This window comes from Ruditapes philippinarum, unplaced genomic scaffold, assembly GCF_026571515.1.
Source record: "Ruditapes philippinarum isolate M1 unplaced genomic scaffold, ASM2657151v2 ctg2025_1_1_1_1, whole genome shotgun sequence".
Lineage (NCBI taxonomy): Eukaryota > Metazoa > Mollusca > Bivalvia > Venerida > Veneridae > Ruditapes > Ruditapes philippinarum.
Window position 1 is genome coordinate 1 of NW_026867019.1, and position 20,753 is coordinate 20,753.

At 32.1% G+C, this 20,753-nt stretch overlaps 1 protein-coding gene and 1 pseudogene across 1 annotated transcript; both read left to right on the forward strand.

Annotated features, from left to right (window-relative positions):
- Positions 1-431: 431 nt before the first annotated feature.
- On the forward strand, positions 432-3,789 carry LOC132734512 (uncharacterized). The gene is made up of 2 exons (XM_060721273.1): positions 432-2,965; positions 3,635-3,789. Exons 1-2 carry the CDS (start codon positions 2,485-2,487, stop codon positions 3,787-3,789), a joined length of 636 nt encoding a protein of 211 aa, XP_060577256.1. The 5' UTR covers positions 432-2,484.
- A 1,979-nt stretch (positions 3,790-5,768) lies between these two features.
- On the forward strand, positions 5,769-14,388 carry LOC132734511 (putative nuclease HARBI1; annotated as a pseudogene).
- Positions 14,389-20,753: the final 6,365 nt, after the last annotated feature.

A 20,753-nucleotide genomic window follows, 5' to 3' on the forward strand; every position in this document is an offset into this window, starting at 1 on the left:
CACCCTGTTTTCATGTTTACATGTATCTCTTTGATGTTGACATTGAATTTGTAGTTGTTTTATGACATGTATTTTTTACCAGAATAAAACTATCTATAACTAATATAACCGTTCATCTACAACTCACAGTGACAATTATGCATATAGGACGTCAAAATAATATGCATGACCGTGCTCAAAATAATATGCATGTTCGTGCAATACGGTTTTTACGGGGACACGAGAATGTGATGAAGTGCTCTATTGCATTTTAAGATTTCGTTATCGTAACTCGAGTTTGAACGTAAGTTTTTGCGTAAGCAATACTTACGTATTTATTTGCGTTTCACTAAACTTTCTTAGCTACGCATTTGCGTAAGTTTAAACGTAAAGTTACGGTCACTTATTGCTGGCGTAAATTGCTCGTGCAGTGCGTAAATATGGCCGCCGTAGGGTCTGTCCGGTGAAGTACGGACAGTCAGTAAAGTACGGACATGTCTTTAAAAAGACAGGTGTTTTTTCCACACGTCATCGTATCACGCGCGAATAACTTCCGTGTTTTTCAAGTACATTTGGTGTTTTGATTACGCACACGTTTACTATTGACCAATCACATGGAGACAAAACAACGCATGCGTATTGAAGAGACCACCACTTCCTTTGCTTACGTCACACAAAGTTGCTTAAGCGCGAATTTTAAACCTGCAGTTGCATCATTAAATTCCAAGGTATACATGCATTGGAGCTTTGTATAAATGTATTTACTTTGAAAAATATCGTTCTAATTTTAAAATAAAAGTCAGAATTACGATAATGAAAGTGATTTTACCCTCAAAATATAAAAAATAAAAAGTGTCCGAACTTTCCCGTCTCTTTTGCATGCCTGAAAACTACGGACATGTGATTTAACCATGTCACGTGAAACACAAATTAGATCAATAATTTTATTGTTGTTGTTTTTTTCAATTCAATTAATATGCATTATTGATTTGCAACAGAATATAAAAGACATGCATAAGAAAGCTAAAACCTATTTATTTGTAGATGTTAATGATTTTTCCCTAATCCATTTTTATAAAATTTATTTCACATTGTAGAAAAACCGGTAAAAATGGCACGGAGGGTGAACATTCTGTCCATAATAAGTCTCCGTGAATCAAATGGATGTTGGTTGCAAAATGTGGAGCAAAAACATCGACTGCTTAGCGATTTGGAAGACCTGTTTTTAAAAGAAACTGTGTATTCACACCCTCTGATATGTGTTCTTTTTAAAAGAATGATTGAAATCTTAGACTCTAACCCTTTATATGTGCATATTATGGCAACATCTCTTCAGGATATAAGAAACAATCTTTTTACAGATGATATGAGTATTGTTTGGTTGGCGCATAAATTTGGCCGTTTAATTAAAGATGAGCACATCTTACTGTTGGTGGAAACCATTAAAGAGGAAACCTTGTAAAACGATAGTGAAATTATTAAAACTGAACAATATATCTATGCCTTTTTATATTATAAGTTCATTGTTTTGTTGCTTAAAGTGTTGCCACATTAGTTATTATGTAAAAGAATGCCCTAACTGCTTAAATCTTATTGACAAGACAAATTTATCCTTTCTTTTATAATAAGTGTTCACTTGGTTAAATTAAAAGACTTAACACATGTTATAAAATTCAATAGGCAAGTTAATCTCTGTTTTAATGAAAATACATAGAGGATATTGAATGAGTGTAAGTTCAATACTGAATTTATTGCACGAGTTGAATAAAATTATGTTATGCAAGCCTCTGGCGAGCATAATTTTATTTTATTCAACGAGTGCACTAAATTCAGTAATGAACTCACACTAATTTAATATTCTTTTTATCTCATACCCAATATAAAGACCGTTTAAAAGTGAAAAAGAGTCATTTTTCAATTCAAAAATGACGTGTCTATAGTATAACGCTTACATTCAGCGCGTCTTCACAATGTTTGTAAAACGCTAATGAAGTCTCGTTAAAATATGCACGGCCGTGCAATACCATTTTTACGGAGTCGCAAAATTGGCACGAGTGTGTAATAAAATAAGTTATTGAATTCCTTGGACAGAGTGACAAACGTGACACTTCCTTTTTTACAATGATTATATACGTCTAACACCTGCCAGCACCTGTCGTAACCGTGCCCAGAAAAATTAAAGCTAGTCTCATATAGGGTCAAAGCACATCTAAAAGTGTCATTGATGTAATACTCAAGAAATGAATGCGTTTCATAATATAATTGTTAACTTTTGATTCCACAAAGTATTATCTGGACTAAGTATGATTAAAAACATGAAATATGAATACCAACCTCGTACATGGATATTTCACCAAGAAAAGATACACAGATATCGTACACTGTAAACCTCAAAACCCCTAAGAAATTAACAAGCACGCACAAACACGAATGTTTTCTCTTTGCCGTTTTTATCCGGTGTAACAATATTGAATATTATAATAAAATAATAAACCCTTTTTCAGTATGCCAAGAAAGTGGGTTTATACGAAGAGGGGTAAAACCCAACTTTATAATAAAACATCATTAGATGATGCTGTTAATGCCGTGAAAGAGGGTATGTCTATTAGACAGGCTGCTAAGCATTTCAATGTACCAAAGTCAACCATAGGAGATAGAATTAGCGGAAAACACGAATTACATGTCCCTAACGGCCGCCCTCCCCATATACCTAAAGCCATTGAAGACAAGATTGTTGATGCGGTAAAAATGGCAGCCCGTCGAGGCATTGGGCTTACCAGGCAACAAGTCCTAAACAGAACTCTTGTTCTGACCAAGCGGATGAAGATAGGTGGAGGCTTCCCCAACTTCAAAGCTGGAAAAGGTTGGTGGGACGGGGTCCGGCGTCGCCATCCAGATCTAGTTATCAGGAAGCCGGAGAGATTATCCTCTACACGGGCAAGAATGATGAATAGAGAAGTGATCGGAAAATATTTTGTTGATCTAGGTTTGTCAATTTTATATAGGTCATGACATAATTGAACGCCGGCATGAGCTAGAACACTACCTTTGACGTCATTTAACAAATTACGTCAAAAGACGTTCACGTTGTAACTTATGTTATCAATGAAAAAGTAAATTATTGAAATGTTAAAGATAAATATGCGTTTTTGACAAGTTTTTTTTATTTATTTCAAAAGTTGAATAATTGTCCTTCTATAAGAATTCAATATGTCAATTTAAAAAAGTGACATTAAGGTTTGTTTTTCTCATTCCGGCGTTTATTCGTAATAATTTCCGCGAGAATTATTAAGTACATACAATATAAAAGTAAGTACTTTTAATATCGTTATTATTATTTATAAATACTCGCAGAAGAAATTTGCAACTCATTTCGGAAAGTAATAAAATAATAACATACCCGCCAAAGGCTCGCATGATATATTTTATTCAACAATTTAAATAAATTCAGTTATGAACTTACTCAAATTAAATATTCTATTTATCACATACCAAAAAAGACCGTTTCATTCTAAAGACGTGCAGTTATTATTTAAAGTTTATTGTAAATGAAAACATATGTTATCATACACTGTATCTATAAATCAAGAAAAGAACTATGATTACTGTTATATAGGATTTCCATATTCAATTTTGATTTTTTCTTCTATTCCAGGACGTATCATACACGATTTAAATCTAACTGATAAGCCATCGCAGATATGGAACTGCGATGAAATGGCAAAAAACTTTGAGCACGAGCCCGTCAGAGTTGTTGCTGCCAAGGGGATCTTTGTGTTGGTAAAACATCCAACAAATCTAGTAATATAACGGTTATGGCTTGCGTAAATGCTTCTGGTCAAAGACAGCCACCCATGTTTGTTGTAAAGGGAAGAACTCAAAGGTCCCTGCTGGGATTTAATTCATCAGCCGCTCCACCCGAATCTCGCTGGTTTTACCAGGAGAACGGGTGGATGGATGATAACATTGGTGAGCAATGGTTCAACGATGTCTTCATCAAGTTCTGCGGCCCAGCTAGACCCCAGCTTTTAATACTAGATGGCCATTCATCACATGAAACTTTAGCTATCCTTAAAAGGGCAATGGAAGAAAACATTCACATTCTTTCTTTACCACCACACACCACACATCATCTACAACCCCTGGATAAATCAGTCTTTGGTCCCCTAAACAGGAAGTATAATTTAGAATGTCAGGAATTCCTCCAGGAAAACCCCCTTCACCAAATCAATAAGTGGACATTTCCCGCCATCTTTCGCACAGCATGGGATTGCACCGTCATCCCATCTAACATTAAAAGTGGATTTCGTGCTTGTGGTATCTACCCGTTTGATTCCAATGTCCTTTCTGAAAAGGTATTTGCCCCAAGCGAACCGACAGACGTACCTTTACTTGCAACAAATATGTCTGTCTCGACCATTCCATCCAATCATGACATCTCGCACAGTAACGATATCTCTCAACAAAGTTTCTGTACTTCTACTATCACTTCTTCTGGTGATTCGCACTCCAGCCTTAAAGCTGTCCCTTCGCTAAATACAACAACTGACCACGTGGTTACATTGAGCGATGACCCTATAAACTTACTGCTACAGTGTTTGTGTCACAATTGACAAGTCGTCTTCACGGTCTTGTGAAAAATATCCTTTTATCTCAATATTTACAAACTCCCACTGCCTTTATAGTATATTTACCCTTTATAGTATATTTACCTCGTGATTCTCGACCTCCCTTTATAATTTTTTATAAATTTAATTATGTGTACAACTTGGATTGACAGTACCCCCCACCCTTAGACAGTGTTAGACACTTCATCTTAAGTTATTTTTCGCAGACACTTTAGCCTACCACTTATTTTATGAAATATTTCATTATCTGGTTGAGATACTACACCCCTTCCACCCAAATTTGTTTTGTGCTTTTCAAATGAAGATGAGATGTAAACAATGGTGATTGTTTTAAAATATTTTTATTATATTATCAATACATGTATGTACACAAATGTACAATGTATAGACTTACAGTAATGAAATAAAAGTATTGTTTTCTGCAAACAAGATATAGCCTGGGATGTACTATATCGTATGTTCCAGATATAGCAAATAAAAATGGTCACGATATATTTCTTTCTAAAATTTATTATAACATTATAATTTCAGTGACAGTTTGACTGACAAAATAACTTACTTTACGTATGTTAATTTAAATGGGGCTCGAGTTGAATTGTCAGGGGTGAAGTGTCTTGTACAATCCCCCCCCCCACCCCCCCCCCCAGAAAAAAAAAATGTTATTCTTGTCTTTCACCGTTTTGTGAAAAAAATCCACTACATATAAGCGAAACATATAAATGGAAACATATAAGTGCAAATTCATAAATATTATACAGAACACTGTATCATTAACTTGAGATAAATGCAAATACAATGAAACTTATTCCTAATTATAAATTTTGAAGATTTTGTTACACAAAATCAGGTTTTATTTTATCTTTTTGTTTATAAACTCATTATGTATGTGCAGCAAATAGGCCCCATATAAGTTTTTTAAAAAAACTTGAAAAACCCTCCTTCCATAGGTACATGTGCTGTTTCCCACAAAAGAGATGCAAAGCCAGGCACAATTGAAAATAACAAAATAAGTTTCACTACAATGAAAAATAAATACATTTTACAGTAAAATACGGAAAATAAAAAAGTACCCATTTTATTTCTTCAATATTTCATAATATCTTCATTTATAAGTATATATAATAAATGGAAGGTAGCTTAAAAAATCAATTGCATCTTGTAGATTATGGCCTAACCAGTTACACAATTTTAATGAAATTTGTGGGTTTTTTTTAGTTTTAGAACTGCCCTGTATCATCTAGCTGCAATTGTCATAAATTTTGTTTGTATTTAATGAAAAATATGCAAGGCATCAGCATTTGGTGTAGAATTTTATACAATATAATAATTTGTTGTATCAGCTGACACATATTACCACAATTCTCATAATATGCAGTACTTATGTGTTTATAAGTTTTGTTCAGTGTATATATCTTACAAGAAAACTTTACACATTGCTCACTATTCACTATTAAACAGAATGTGACATCATTTGTTTATTTTCAGCTTCTGGTCACTTTGAGATACTTGGCAAAGGGAGATTTTTTCAGTGAGACTGGGGATCTACATGGAGTTAGTAGGAGTTCAGTGAGCAGACATGTATGGCAAGTAAGCACAAATTTTGTCTAATCAGTTGCCCTGATAATTATTGATAATGTTGATTTATTTGTATGATTAACTACACTATATTACTGAGGCCAATGACTCATATATATACATTTTTGACTGACATGTTAATTTGTGAACTAAGAAAAACCTGGATAACTTATGTAAGTAACATAATTGTCAAGACCTGAAGGTGCATGTATATTTACTTTAAATGTAATTAATTGCTTAATTTTGCAGGTTGTGAATTCAATCAATGAAAGACTGGAAAACATAAAGTTCCCAACTTCATCAGCAGATATATCAAATGTGAAGAGAGGATTTTACAAGGTGGCAGGTTTGCCTAATTGTGTTGGTGCTGTGGATGGGACTTTGATCCCAATCATAGCACCAGCAGGATTAGAGGAACCTGCCTTTGTTTGTAGAAAGGGATACCATGCCCTGAATGTCCAAGCTGTTGTCGACCATAACATGAGGTAACCAATTTGCAATAGATTTCTTTTTCTTCCGTATTTGCAATGAAAATTATTTAATTTATTTAAACATTTACAATTCTTTTGACTGAATGGTTATCAGAAAGAATAGGTATTAACATCTACTTTTTCAAATGCTGTAAACTGTCTTATACTTAAATTATTATTTTTGATTAGTAAAATATTCTCTTTATCTGCCTTTATTAGAATTATTCACTTCACTATCTTATGAACTTTTGTTTGTTTGTTTGATTTGGGTTTTACCTCACACCAACACTATATAGGTCATTTGGCGACGTTTCAGCTTTACTGGTGGAGGAAGAAGACCTCATGTGCCTCTCCGTGCATTTTTTTCTGGCACGAACGGGCACCTGAGTAGAACCACCGACATTCTGTAAGCTAGCTGGATAGCTTCCTCACATGAAAGAATCCAAAGTCCCTGTTGGGATTCGAACCCACAGCGGTGAAGGGCAAGTGGACCGTAACCACTCGGCCACGGACGCCCCAATCTTATGAACTAAATTTTGGATAGAAGTAATGTAAAACAATTACATTTTTTTATAGGTTCACCGATGTTGTTGCTTGCTGGCCTGGGTCCACACATGATGCCACTATCTTTCATATGTGGGGTCTCAGGCAGCATTTAGAAGATAACAATCTGGGTTGGTTATTAGGGGATTCTGGTTATCCTCTTCGCCCTCATTTGATGACTCCAAAGGTATTGACAACATTTATAACTGATAATTTCGCCAAAGCTATTTTTGCTCTGGAAAAAACTGAGGGAGTGGATAGTTTGAAATTCTCTTTGCTAGTTATTAGTACAGACTTGAATTAGTTTTCACCTCATGTTGCCCCTGTTAATGACTGCTATTACAAACACAAAAAAACAACAACAACATCTTGTAACATATAAATCTTCATTTTTTTGCCATCATAAATTTATAGCATAAAAACAATAACAATATCATGAAACATATTAATCTTCATTTTTTCCATCATAAATTTATAGCATAAAAACAATAACAATATCATGAAACATATTAATCTTCATTTTTTCCATCATAAATTTATAGCGTAAAAACAATAACAATATCATGAAACATATTAATCTTCATTTTTTCCATCATAAATTTATAGCGTAAAAACAATAACAATATCATGAAACATATTAATCTTCATTTTTTCCATCATAAATTTATAGCATATAACAACAACAATAAACAATAAAGAATTTGGTGAATACAAACAAATAATAGAATAATGTTCAAGTGCTTGGCTGGCTATCAAGATTTTAATCAGTTTGTATTCATGGCATTTGAAATTTCTATATACCATATTAAACAGGAACATACTTTATTTGAGATTTGGTTTACATATTAAAGCTTGTTATCATAGAAAGGACTGATTGTGAAATATTTGTGTTAGTTTATACAGTTATTGAAATTTATTATTTCAATTTAAGATCAACCCTGGATCAGTTAAGTAGGAGAGGTACAACAAAGCTCATAGCCAGACAAGAATGGTGGTGGAAAGAGCATTTGGAATGTTGAAGTCAAGATTTAGGTATTTTGCCATGCATGCACTTGAATGTATGATACTAAGTTTTATAACATGTTACATAATTGGATGACACCAATTTTGAAAGACTCAACTATGTTTATTATTTACCATTTTACATAGAAATAAACTTTAATACTGCATGTCTGTAAAGTTGTTTTCCATCGGATGATTTGATACAAATCATATAAAGGCTTCTGTAAGTTTACAAAGTAATTTTCAGTTTCAATAAAATAAAGGTTATTTGCTGTTTTATTAGCTCACCTGTCACAAAGTGACAGGGTGAGCTTTTGTGATCGCTTTTCGTCCGGCGTCCGTCCGTCGTCCGTCCGTCCGTCCGTAAACTTTTGCTTCAAATGACATCTCCTCATAAACCACTAAGCCAATTTCATCCAAACTTCACAGGAATGTTCCTTTGGTGGTCACCTTTAAAAATTGTTCAAAGAATTTAATTCCATGCAGAACTCTGGTTGCCATGGCAACCGAAAGAAAAAACTTTAAATATCTTCTTTTAAAGAACCCAAAGAGCTAGAGCTTAGATATTTGGCATGAAACATCTTCTAGTGAGTGTCTACCAAGTTTGTTCAAATAAAAGCCCTGGGGTCAAAATTGGCCCCGCCCCAGGGGGTCATTGATTTTCCCTATATGCATATAGTAAAAACTTGAAAAATCTTCTTTTAAAGAACCCAAAGAGCTAGAGCTTAGATATTTGGCGTGAAACATCTTCTAATGAGTGTCTACCAAGTTTGTTCAAATAAAAGCCCTTGGGTCAAAATTGGCCCCGCCCCAGGGGGTCATTGATTTTCCCTATATGCATATAGTAAAAACTTAAAAAATCTTCTTTTAAAGAACCCAAAGAGCTAGAGCTAAGATATTTAGCATGAAACATGTTCTAATGAGTGTCTACCAAATTTGTTCAAATAAAAGCCCTGGGGTCAAAATTGGCCCGGCACCAGGGGGGTCATTGATTTTCCCTATATGCATATAGTAAAAACTTAAAAATCTTCTTTTAAAGAACTCAAAGAGCTAGAGCTAAGATATTTAGCATGAAACATGTTCTAATGGGTGTCTACTAAGTTTGTTCAAATAAAAGCCCTGGGGTCAAAATTGGCCCCGCCCCGGGGGTCATTGATTTTCCTTATATGTGTATAGCAAAAATTTCAAAAACCTTCTTTGAAAAATTCTCAAATAGCTAGAGTTTAGATATTAAGCATGAAACATCTTCTAGTGAGTGTCTACAAAGTTTGTTCAAATTAAAGCCCTGGGGTCAAAATTGGCCCGCCCCGGGGTCATTGATTTCCTTATATGTGTATAGCAAAAACTTAAAAAATCTTCTTTGAAAAAACCCAAATAGCTAGAGTTTAGATATTAAGCATGAAACATCTTCTAATAAGTGTCTACAAAGTTTGTTCAAATAAAAGCCCTGGGTCAAAACTGGCCCCGCCCCAGGGGTGTCATTGTTTTTAACTATATATGTATAGTAAAAACTTAAAAAATCTTCTTTTAAAAAAACCCAATGAGCTAGAGCTTAGATGTTTAGCATGAAACATCTTCTTATGGGTGTCTACCAAGTTTGTTCAAATAAAAGCCCTTGGGTTAAAATTAACTCTGCGGGGGGGGGGAGGTCATTGTTTTTTCTTATATGTGTATAGCAAAAACTTAACATCATGAAACATCTTCTAATTGGTGTCTTAATTCCAAGTTTGTTCAAATAAAAGCCCTGGGGTTTAAACTAGCCAGCTTTGGGGGCCTATATACAGGTGAGCGACCTCAGGGCCATCATGGCCCTCTTGTTATTTGTTCGCACCAACAGTTTCTGTTATACATATGTACATACATTCTACCGTTTTTATAGGGACCATAAAAATGGAAACCCTTCAAAATTTGTACCACAATATATTACGAATATATTATAACTTAGAACGTAAAGGAATTATAAAGATCATTTATCAGTGATCTTCTGAAACTCATTCATTAAGATCAGTGCGACTCATTTTTTATAATTCATAATGATTCTTAATTTTTTTCAGGTGTTTACACAAAACAGGAGGTTGTCTGCCCTTCACACCAGAGAAGTCTGCCAGAATTGTCAGTGTCTGCTGTAAGCTTCACAATGTTTGTTTGGAAAGAAACATTCCTTTAATAGGAGATATATTGATTGATGACACTTTGATCAATGATGATGTAGTTACAATATCTCAGAGTATTCAAACTGGAATTAATGCCAGGGCTACTCTAATTGATCTTTTTTAAGTTTCAGCCTGACCTTTTTTTTTTTTGAAAAAAAAATAGAGGTATTATTACAGTCATGTTGGCGTTTCTGCTGCTGTCCACAAACTTTAACATTGATCATAACTTTATTTATGTTATATAAATATAAATGGTGGTTGTTTTGTCTGCTCTGTAACTTCCAAATACATGAAAGTTTCAATTTCTATTTAAAAATTTAAAGTCACCATAGATGGACAATGTGTTTTGAACAAGACACAGGTTTCTTTGTCTATCTTCAAGTTCACTGCTGGGGTTCAACCTTTGTCAATTTTTACCACCACACTTACCATGTAATAGGTGGTTTATAAATAGAGGATATTGAATGAGTGAAAGTTCAATACTGAATTTATTGCACGAGTTGAATAAAATTTTATTATGCGAGACTCTGGCGAGCATATTATTTTATTCAACAAGTGCAATAATTTCAGTGATGAACATTACACGAATTAAATATTCTATTTATCACATACCCAAATTTAATTAACAAAATGTAGCTGTTTCTTTTTGTTATAAAATTAATTAAATTCAGCTTCATACTAGTTATAAAAACTTTGACAGGTTATATGGCCCTATATAAATGGTTGTTTGAAAACATAACATGAGCCGCTAGGCGAGGGTTATATTTACAAACAAGCGTTCATATACAGCCATATAACCTGTCAGAAATATTTATAACAAATTTATAATACAGCAAGCATCATTTTTAGAGGAATAAAGCGAGATTTTTTTAAAAATCAACAGCAGTCGTGTATATAAAACTATATAAATTTCACGATTATCCAATGAAAAGCGACATTACAAACATGCAGTATTATAAATGTTATGTAATCATTAAATGTGACACGTGGGAAAAAGTAAAGAAACAAAAATTTAGCTTGATTTAAGGTATAGCACCATGTTTAAGTTAATGTCATGTTAGAATCAAAATAATATATCCCAATCAGTGATTTTATTGCTTTATAAAATCACTGTTTGATGTCCGGATGTGCAGCATGTTATTACAAGAGCTGTGCCTTCTTTATATAATCTCTGGCATCCGAAATCAAATCAATAATTTTAATTTAGCTGTAAAATCACTGCTTGGAATATATCATTTCTTTAGTTCACTATATTTATTTAATTTCCACTGTCCTTCCTAAGTATATGATTTTATGACTGCATTTTGTATTTGGAAAATGTATAGTTTGATTTATTTCATGCTTTCCAGTGTTTTATTGTAATATATCAGATGATTATATTCCGATAAACCACTAGTGAAATTTATAAAATATAATTTTCACTGTAGCCAGACTATATCTGAATGCAAATGAAAAAAAAACATAACTAAATGGAATAACAGGCAGAAATAAATGCCGTCATACGTAAATTTTGCTACTTTAGGAAAAGAAAGTCGATGTCTTCATACATCATGTTAAAAAATGTAACAAAATTAGAGAAATTTAACAGAACTATATTTCAAAATTGATGACGTGATGTCATGATGTGATGACATCACAAAGGAGAATGCGCGACGTTACGCGGCAAAATCAGTAATAAGATACTTAAAATCACTTAAAAAGCATGAAATAAAAAGAAAATTTATTTGTTTTACATATAAGATTGAAATATATTTCATTCGTGAAAACCAGCTATAATATTTTCACTCGTGGCTACGCCACTCGTGAAAATATTGCATCTGGTGTTCACTCAGTGAAATTATATTTCAATCTTACATGCAAAACAAACAAATATCCTCTACATTTAAAGTTCGATCAGGTTATCAATGCTACTTTTGCATGCAATAATGTCAGTCAGACGCTTCAATTCGTTTGAAATTGCCCCAAGATTTTCATTTTGTTGTTTTTGCGTGTTGAGAATTTCTTCTAGAAATTTGCATTTCTTCCTTTCAATATCCAGAAGTTCTTGATATTTATCTGTAATGGAAGTAACATATTGTAATAAATGTGCTTCATGAAAATATTATTTTTGATAGTTTTCTCTCTGTTTTTTTGTTGTTTTTTTTTGGGGGGGGGGGGGGGGGTTATAATTATATCATAGTTATCAATCTCAGCAAAGGCTTGCTTTGTAGCCATTTCTTGAACCTGTTTTTTAAATTTTGCATTTTATCCAGCTACTATCTATATTATCATCTGGAAGCCTTGCCGGATAAACTTATCTTAATTCCAGTCATTACGTCATAATTATGATGACCTCACATGGTAAACAGAAAAACAAGACAAAATTTCATCAGGGAAATGTAAGATTGAAATCTTTTACTAGTAAATTGTCTAAAAACATGATCAAAAGCAGGATAACTCAAATACATGCTCGGTGTCAAAGCTATCCAAGATACACTTTCTCGCTCAACGGATAAACCATCTCTATCAAAACATCAACAATGTATTCTTTATATATGGTTATTCATATGAGATTCTATGTATTTCATATGGTTTGAAACCAGTTGCTTTGTATGTCAGAGATATTTCCAATTTTACTTTCTACTATATCCAGTTCCTTGATTCTCTGATTGTGACATTGTACTTTTCTTGCATATCAGACTGGCGTTTCCGTTAGTTTTACCCATGCCGGAAATTTCATCTGGCATGGGGGGTTCCAGATGAGTCGCGTGCTGTACAATGGCACGATAAAGATGACGTCATTTTACCGTTATGAATGATTTTGTAATTCATACACTGTTGTAAGAAAGTAGTTACGGTTGTAATGATATAAATTTTCATTGAAAATAAAGAAAAAGAATTTAAAATATATTAGCATATAGTAGAATATGCAAGAAAAAATATCTGATATATGTTTGCGGTTCGGATCGGAATATCCGTCCCTCGGTCACCCGCCCATGGGCGGTAACTCGGCAAGCCTCGTTACCGCCCAAAGGGCGGGTCACCTCGGGACGGATATTCCGATCCGAACCGCAAAATATGACAGATATTATTAAGGAAGCCATATTGAATTTCTTTTAAATTTAAGAAACATACATGGTACTTTTTGAAATTCCTTAAGTCATTTCTTTAATAAACCGGACATATATTCACAATAATACAATTTGCAAGATTTATTTCAAAATACAGTACGTATTATTTCCATGAAAGTTTCCATTGTATTTGATGTGTTTTACCTGTTAATGAACAGCTGAAAATAATTTGTAATACATTTACCTAATGGTTCACTGACCGTCCGTTTTCTTTTTTCCTGGAAGTAAAATTTGAATGTTGTGAAAATTCATAATTGAATTTATTTCATGTCTTCAATTGAATTATATCATTTTTGCCTATTGTCAACATGTTATTTTGTTATTCAATTTTTTCAATGTATTAAGTAAGAAAATCACTCAAAAATAATTAAATAGTTATAATTTTATCACATACCAGTACATTATGTAAGTATTATTTGTAAAAAAGACAGTCTATTTTGTAATTTCCATACCTACAAGCTTATTCTGTAATGTTTTCAAATATTTAGTGTCATTTGAAATGACAAGTCATATAATCTTATCCTGAAAGTTATACACAGAAGTGTAGTATCAATGTTGCTGACTTGCAAAAGCTGTGCTGGTATATGATAAGAAAATCATTAATGTAATATTTCTTCATAATAAGGTAAGTATTTCCTCAACATTTGATTAACCCTTTACCTGCTGAATTATTGTGATAGACATCCAACCTTAAATTTCAGTACTTTCCATTCTCCATTTGTGGATATGAAAATTGAAAGACAGCCTGGCATATGTATAGAGCCTCGCCAGATTTGACAGCTGTGTATTTGACTTAGCTCTGTGTAGGTGGCAACATTCAAGCAGGTGAAAGGTTAATAAAATGGTTTGATATTCATTGTCATATACATTTGTAATATGATATCAAGCAATTCAGTATTGAAATATGTGCAATAAAATTTGAAATGTCCTTGAAAAGTGTCAGAGTTTTATTGATTCATAATTAGCAATCTGTAAATACTTTATTATGTTACACTAAAAAGGTTCATTAAGTGTCGGCAATTGCTTATAACTATGTTTTGTGAAAAGAGACTTAAGAGAGTAAATGATGTGCAATTAGCATAACAGATAATATTGTCTAGTTTTCATACATGGGACACAGACATTTTACTCCACATGAATATTATGATACATGTTCATAGAAAATATTATGCTTGAACATAGGTAAACATATAATTAGACTTACAGAGTTACTTGTATTAACAAGTGTAGCAGATGGTGCTGATTCTGCCAAATTACCACTACTTGAAGCATCAGCATCTCCATCATTTGTACAAGAAGCCTCTTGCACATTGCTCATGTTGCTGATAGAAGAAGACACTAAAGACAAATAAATTTTATTTGTGAAAATAAACAAAATTAAATGCTGTGAAAATTAGTTATATACTGAATGTCAAAACAAAACTCATTTCTGTTTCAAAGTTAATGGTGTCTGATGAAATAACATTTTTATGCTATAGTTTTACCCATTAAATCCACAAATATATTTGCAACTATTCCATACTACTAAGCAGTATTGGATTTTTCAGCTGCCTAGGAACAAACAAGGCTTGGGTAGCAAATCCCAAACTTAAAATCATAAAACTGAGAATCAACATAATAGCATGAATACATAAACAAACTTTTGCAAAAAATTTTTAATTAAATAATTAAAAGAACTTGGACAAAGGAAAAAGTAATGACAACTGTCAACAAAACAAAACAGTAATCCAAACTGGGAATTGAACCCAGGCCTTCTGTCACAAAGTAACAGCTGTTCTACCACTAAACTATCTGGATGCAAACTTGTCTGTTGTAACAGTTATCAATTACATTTTTTCTGGATGAACATAAATTTATTGGAAAAACAATTGCCATAATTACTAAATTCCTATTTTTACAAATCATTATTATTAACTAATTCTGAAATGTTTATCATTACTTGTACTTCAAGAAACACATGTTTTTGGATTGAAATTTACTTACAGTTTTCCCTGAAGGTACCTACACCCGAAATACCAGCAACTGTACTCTCTCCAATCAACTGTAGAACCTAAAAGTTAACTTAAGATTGAAGTAAATCATAGTTTAGTTTTTTTTTAAATCAATTTATCCCTTGAAACAAAATATAAAGAAACAAAAATTAGGATTTTTCAGAAAAAAATTTACATGATGTACAAAATTAATGTATTTTTTGACACAAGTTGAAAACACATAGAATATATAACATATTTTTTTTGCAAGTGAAATTGGGATAAAGACAGGTTTGTTTCAAATGCATGCTATTTGATTACCTTTTCTTCCAAACTGTCTGGATTAGCTGGAGGTGGCCCTCCTCCAGTCTTACTGGCAAACAGCCGACGTTCTCTCTCCCTTTTTTTTAATAGCCATTTTAAGGTCGGACCATTTTTTTTAAGTTCATTTATGGTTCTGGTACAGGAACTCTGGCTGTTAACACTGAATTGACAGAAACAAATATTTAAGATAACAATAGACAATGTTGAATGCAGGCCTCATTTTTTTTCGTCCTGGAATTTTTGTAATGATGTTTAGTACTTTTACATTTGTATAATTATATGACCTTTAACCTAATCACTTATTTCCATAAATTTCAACTACACATTGTACCTGTAGAAATTACTAGAAAGTAACATTCTGTGGACTTTTACTACATTAAATAAAGTGATTTGTATTGTATTGTATTTGTACAGTATCTTAACATTGACATTCAATAGTCGTAGTTTCCTTGCTAAATTTCAGTTTAATTAGACTTCTAAAAAAATTGAAACACAATGTTCTATACATGTCCGGTAAATTGAGTTGTCTACACATTTTTTTTCATCTTTTAATGCCCTAATTTAAAGACACATGTCTATGGTCAAATGTTTGATTTTATGTTTGATAAAGGAATGTTTACTTATATTAAGAACCCACATATATTTGGGTAAAATTTCTTTCTTTTTTATTATTTTGAATAAAAGTTACAGCGAAAAAACATCATATTTTGTCCGGTAATATGTAGGATCCCAGTATATGTAACGTTTTATAGATTATAAGTAACTGTAAGTCCTTCCCAGTACCAGAGTCTTTCTATTTGAAGGACGCTGCCTGTACAAAGCACATAATTAAAGAAATAAAGATGTTTGACACTCATACGATTTTATTTTTTATTATTTCATCCTATATTTTTTTTCCGTATTCTTTAATTAAAAATGGGCCAAATATATCCCGGAACCACAGGCAATCGGTGCGTGGCTAGGATAGTATACATGTACATGACCACGCCCACTTATTTTTTCATAAATTTTTTTTTTGTTATTAATAAAATATTTTTTTATTCAAAATGTTTTTAAAATATCTTATTTTCAATAAATCAACAAAGAAAATTTGTTTTTAAAAAAATTCATCCATATATACTATTAATATAGTAAAGGTACGGTAGTAATAGAATGCGAAATGGAGTTCGCGAAATGGACTTATCGCCTATGAAATGGACATTTGTTTTGCAAGTTATGGTTCAACAGAGAGAAATAATATCATTTTTATAACTAGTGTTCAACATATTACATAAAAGCTACAGACTGAACGATTTAATAGAACATGTTCTTCTTTACTTGTAATTCTAGAAAAATATAATCGTATCTGGTCCCTACGAAATGGACATTTGTAGGTTAAAATATGGTTTAATTGCAATAGTTAATATCAGTTTTAAAAACGAACATGTATTATATGACATGCAATTTCAAATATTTTGTAAAACTTATTCATACTCGTATATTTAAAAATAATCGTTATAGATCTACTCGTATATTTAGAAATAATCGTATCTTGTATAGATCTACAAAATGAGTTTTCGCCCACGGAATGACTCTTATATAAATAGGTTAAAATATGGATTAATTACAATTGTTAATATCATTTTTTAAAAACGAACATGTATTATATGATATAGAATTACAAATATTAAAAAAAACTTTTTATGCTCGTATATTTAAAAATAATAGTGTCTGGTGTCTACGAAATGTAGTTTTTGCCTATGAAATGGACAATTGTAGGTTAAAATATGCTTTAATTGCAATAACTAATATCATTTTTAATAACGGACATGTATTATATGACATGCAATTTCAAATATTTTGTAAAACTTATTCATACTCGTATATTTAAAAATAATCGTTATAAATCTACTCGTATATTTAGAAATAATCGTATCTTGTATCTACAAAATGAGTTTTCGCCTACGGAATGACCATGCGAAAACAAAATATACAATTTGATACTACAAAAGTGATGAAAAAATCAGATTGGTTTGATGACTCGTGCAGAGAAAGAAAGTTAGAGTATTTGGAAGCATTACGATTATTTAATGAAGTGAAGACAAATGAAAATAGACACCAGTTAATGTTAAAAAAGAGACAATATAAATCTTTGATAAAAGTAAAGCGCAATAGGAGTAAACTTATAAAGATGCGAGAAATTGAAGCACTTAAAAGTAAAAAGCCGTGCGATTTCTGGAAATATTTTTCAAAGAAAAAAAACACAACTGAACGAAAACATATCTGTGCAAGAATTATATGACTATTTTAGGAATTTATCAGATAGCATTAACACTACTACTGATCCAGAAAGCGAGAATTACTGCAATAACCAATATTGTTATGATGACCCTATTTTCGCGAAATTAGATTCTGTAATTACAATTGATGAAGTGCGACATGCAATTAGTTGTTTGAAACGAGGCAAGGCAGGTGGGAGTGATGACCTCATAAATGAATATTTTATTGAAACATGTGACATCATATGCGGGCATCTACGGGATATTTTCAATGTTATACTATCGACTGGACATTTTCCAAATGCATGGATGGAAGGAATCATTATACCAGTGTTTAAAAAAGGAGATGCTAGTATTGTCGATAATTATAGGGGAATAACACTAGTTAGTTCTATGTCGAAAATATTCACATCAATATTAAATAAGAGAATGTCAGACTGGAGTGATAGACATAACATAATATCAGATTCACAATTTGGATTTAAGAAAGGATTATCAACCACTGATGCGATATTTTGCCTACACAGTATAGTAAATCACATGTTAAATAATGGTACACGCCTCTACACTACCTTTATAGATATGCAAAAATGTTTTGATTGTGTATGCCGGAACGCATTGTGGTTCAAAATGTCAAAACTGGGAATAAACGGTAAATTGCTCAGGGTCATAAGATCAATGTATGAGCAAGTGAAATGTAGAGTACGTCATGGAAACGAATTCTCGGACTTCATGGAAATAGCAGTGGGCCTAAAACAGGGAGAGATATGTTCACCGTAACTGTGGTCTATGTTTATTGAAGATCTAGAGTTGTACATTGGTTCGAGACCAGAAAGTGGCTTAAAATTTGATGATTTGACTCTGGTGCTGTTTTTATACGCAGACGATATGGTACTATTTTCGGACACTGTAGAAGGATTACAACAAAGTTTAGATGACTTGCTCACATACTGTAGGCGATGGGGATTAACCGTTAACATTGAAAAAACCCAAGTTATGGTTTTTAGAAAGCGTGGACCGTTGCGTGAAAATGAAAAATGGACTTACAATGACACAAATTTAGCTATTGTTAACAATTTCAACTATTTAGGTGTGGTATTTGACTCAAATGGCAATTTTAACTATAATACACAGATGCTCGTCGGTAAAGCGCTTAAAGCTATGAACTGTTTAATGAATAATACTAAGGACTTTGATTTTACCCCAAAGACAATGTTGAGTTTATTTGATTCATTTGTTTCCTCAATTTTAAGTTACTCTTCTGAAGTTTGGGGATTTACTAAAAACAAAGACATTGAAAGGATACATCTAAAATTTTGCAAAAGAATTCTAAATGTAAAATTATCGTCCAGTAGTGTAGCTATATATGGAGAATTAGGACGATATCCGTTGTATGTAAACAGATATGTTAAAATAGTCAAGTATTTTCTTAAGATCAAAAATTCTAATAATTGTATAATAAGTAAAGTATATGAACTGTTATTAGAGGATTTATGTAATAATAAGATTAACTGGGTTTCAAAAGTAAAGAAGTTATTATATGAACATGGCTTTGGATACGTGTTTGAAACACCGTTAACAGTAAATGTGAACCACTTTATAACTCTGTTCAGACAAAGACTGATTGATACATTCACACAGAATTGGAGTAGCGATTTAGAGAGCAATCAAGTATTACATTTATATAAACATTTAAAGCACCATATTGAATATGCTGAGTATTTGAGTATCTTAAGTAGAAAAAATTATAGATCTGTTATTACCTAGTTTAGGATATCTGCACATTGCCTTAGGATTGAAACCGGACGATATGGTCAAAATAGAATTGAAAGAGGTGAAAGAACATGCAATGTATGTCAATCCAGAGACATTGAGGATGAATTCCATATGATTTGTGTGTGTCCCTGCTACAGACTTATAAGAAAACGTTACATTGATAAATATTATTATGAAAGACCATCGATCTATGTTTAAACTTACCCAGTTGTTGTCAACCAGAAATGAAAAAATGTTGAATAATTTAGTTTGTTTCCTAAATTGTGCATTAAGAATTAGGCATAATCTTTTACAATAAATTATTAATAAATATATAATAAATAAATAAATGCTCAATTTATTGTCATGTACGTTAAGAATTTCATGTTAAATGATACTGATACATATTCTATACCTTCTTTTGTCATTTGTACCACAGATACTGTCATTTTCAATATTGTGTTATATCATTATATTGTTTGACTTTGACATAATAATGTATAATTATGTTATGGATGAGGAGCGAAATGCTCAAATCTAAAATAAAATTCATGTTCTGTTCTGTTCTATAAATAAATAAAACATGTTAGGACTAAGCAATAGAAAGACAAGCATGTTTTATTTATTTATATTTTATATTTGTTATATTATTATGGTCGCCTAGTAGGTGATAATCACCTAATTATGCGCTTCACACGATACAAATTTTACACCTGATTAATTACACAATGCATATGTATATGCCAATTTCAGATTTGTCAGCCATGGCTACATTATGACTGTCTATTTATTTAAGTTTAAAGTCATATTTGCGAAATGTTATACCGGTAACTGAACGCTCTCAACAAATATTTGGCTGAATATCGATTTTTGATTGCGTACTGTACGCTTTAATATGATTGATAATTTTTTTTTAATTTTAATTTTTAAAATAATTCAACTAATTAATTAAATTTGTAGTTTTATGTTATATTATCTACGTCAGT

Coding starts and splice junctions, on each gene's coding strand:
- LOC132734512 (XM_060721273.1), top strand. CDS start 2,485: ATGCCAAGAAAGTGGGTTTATACGAAGAGGGGTAAAACCCAACTTTAT. Junction 2,966..3,634: donor AAAATATTTTGTTGATCTAG/GTTTGTCAATTT, acceptor CTTCTATTCCAG/GACGTATCATACACGATTTA.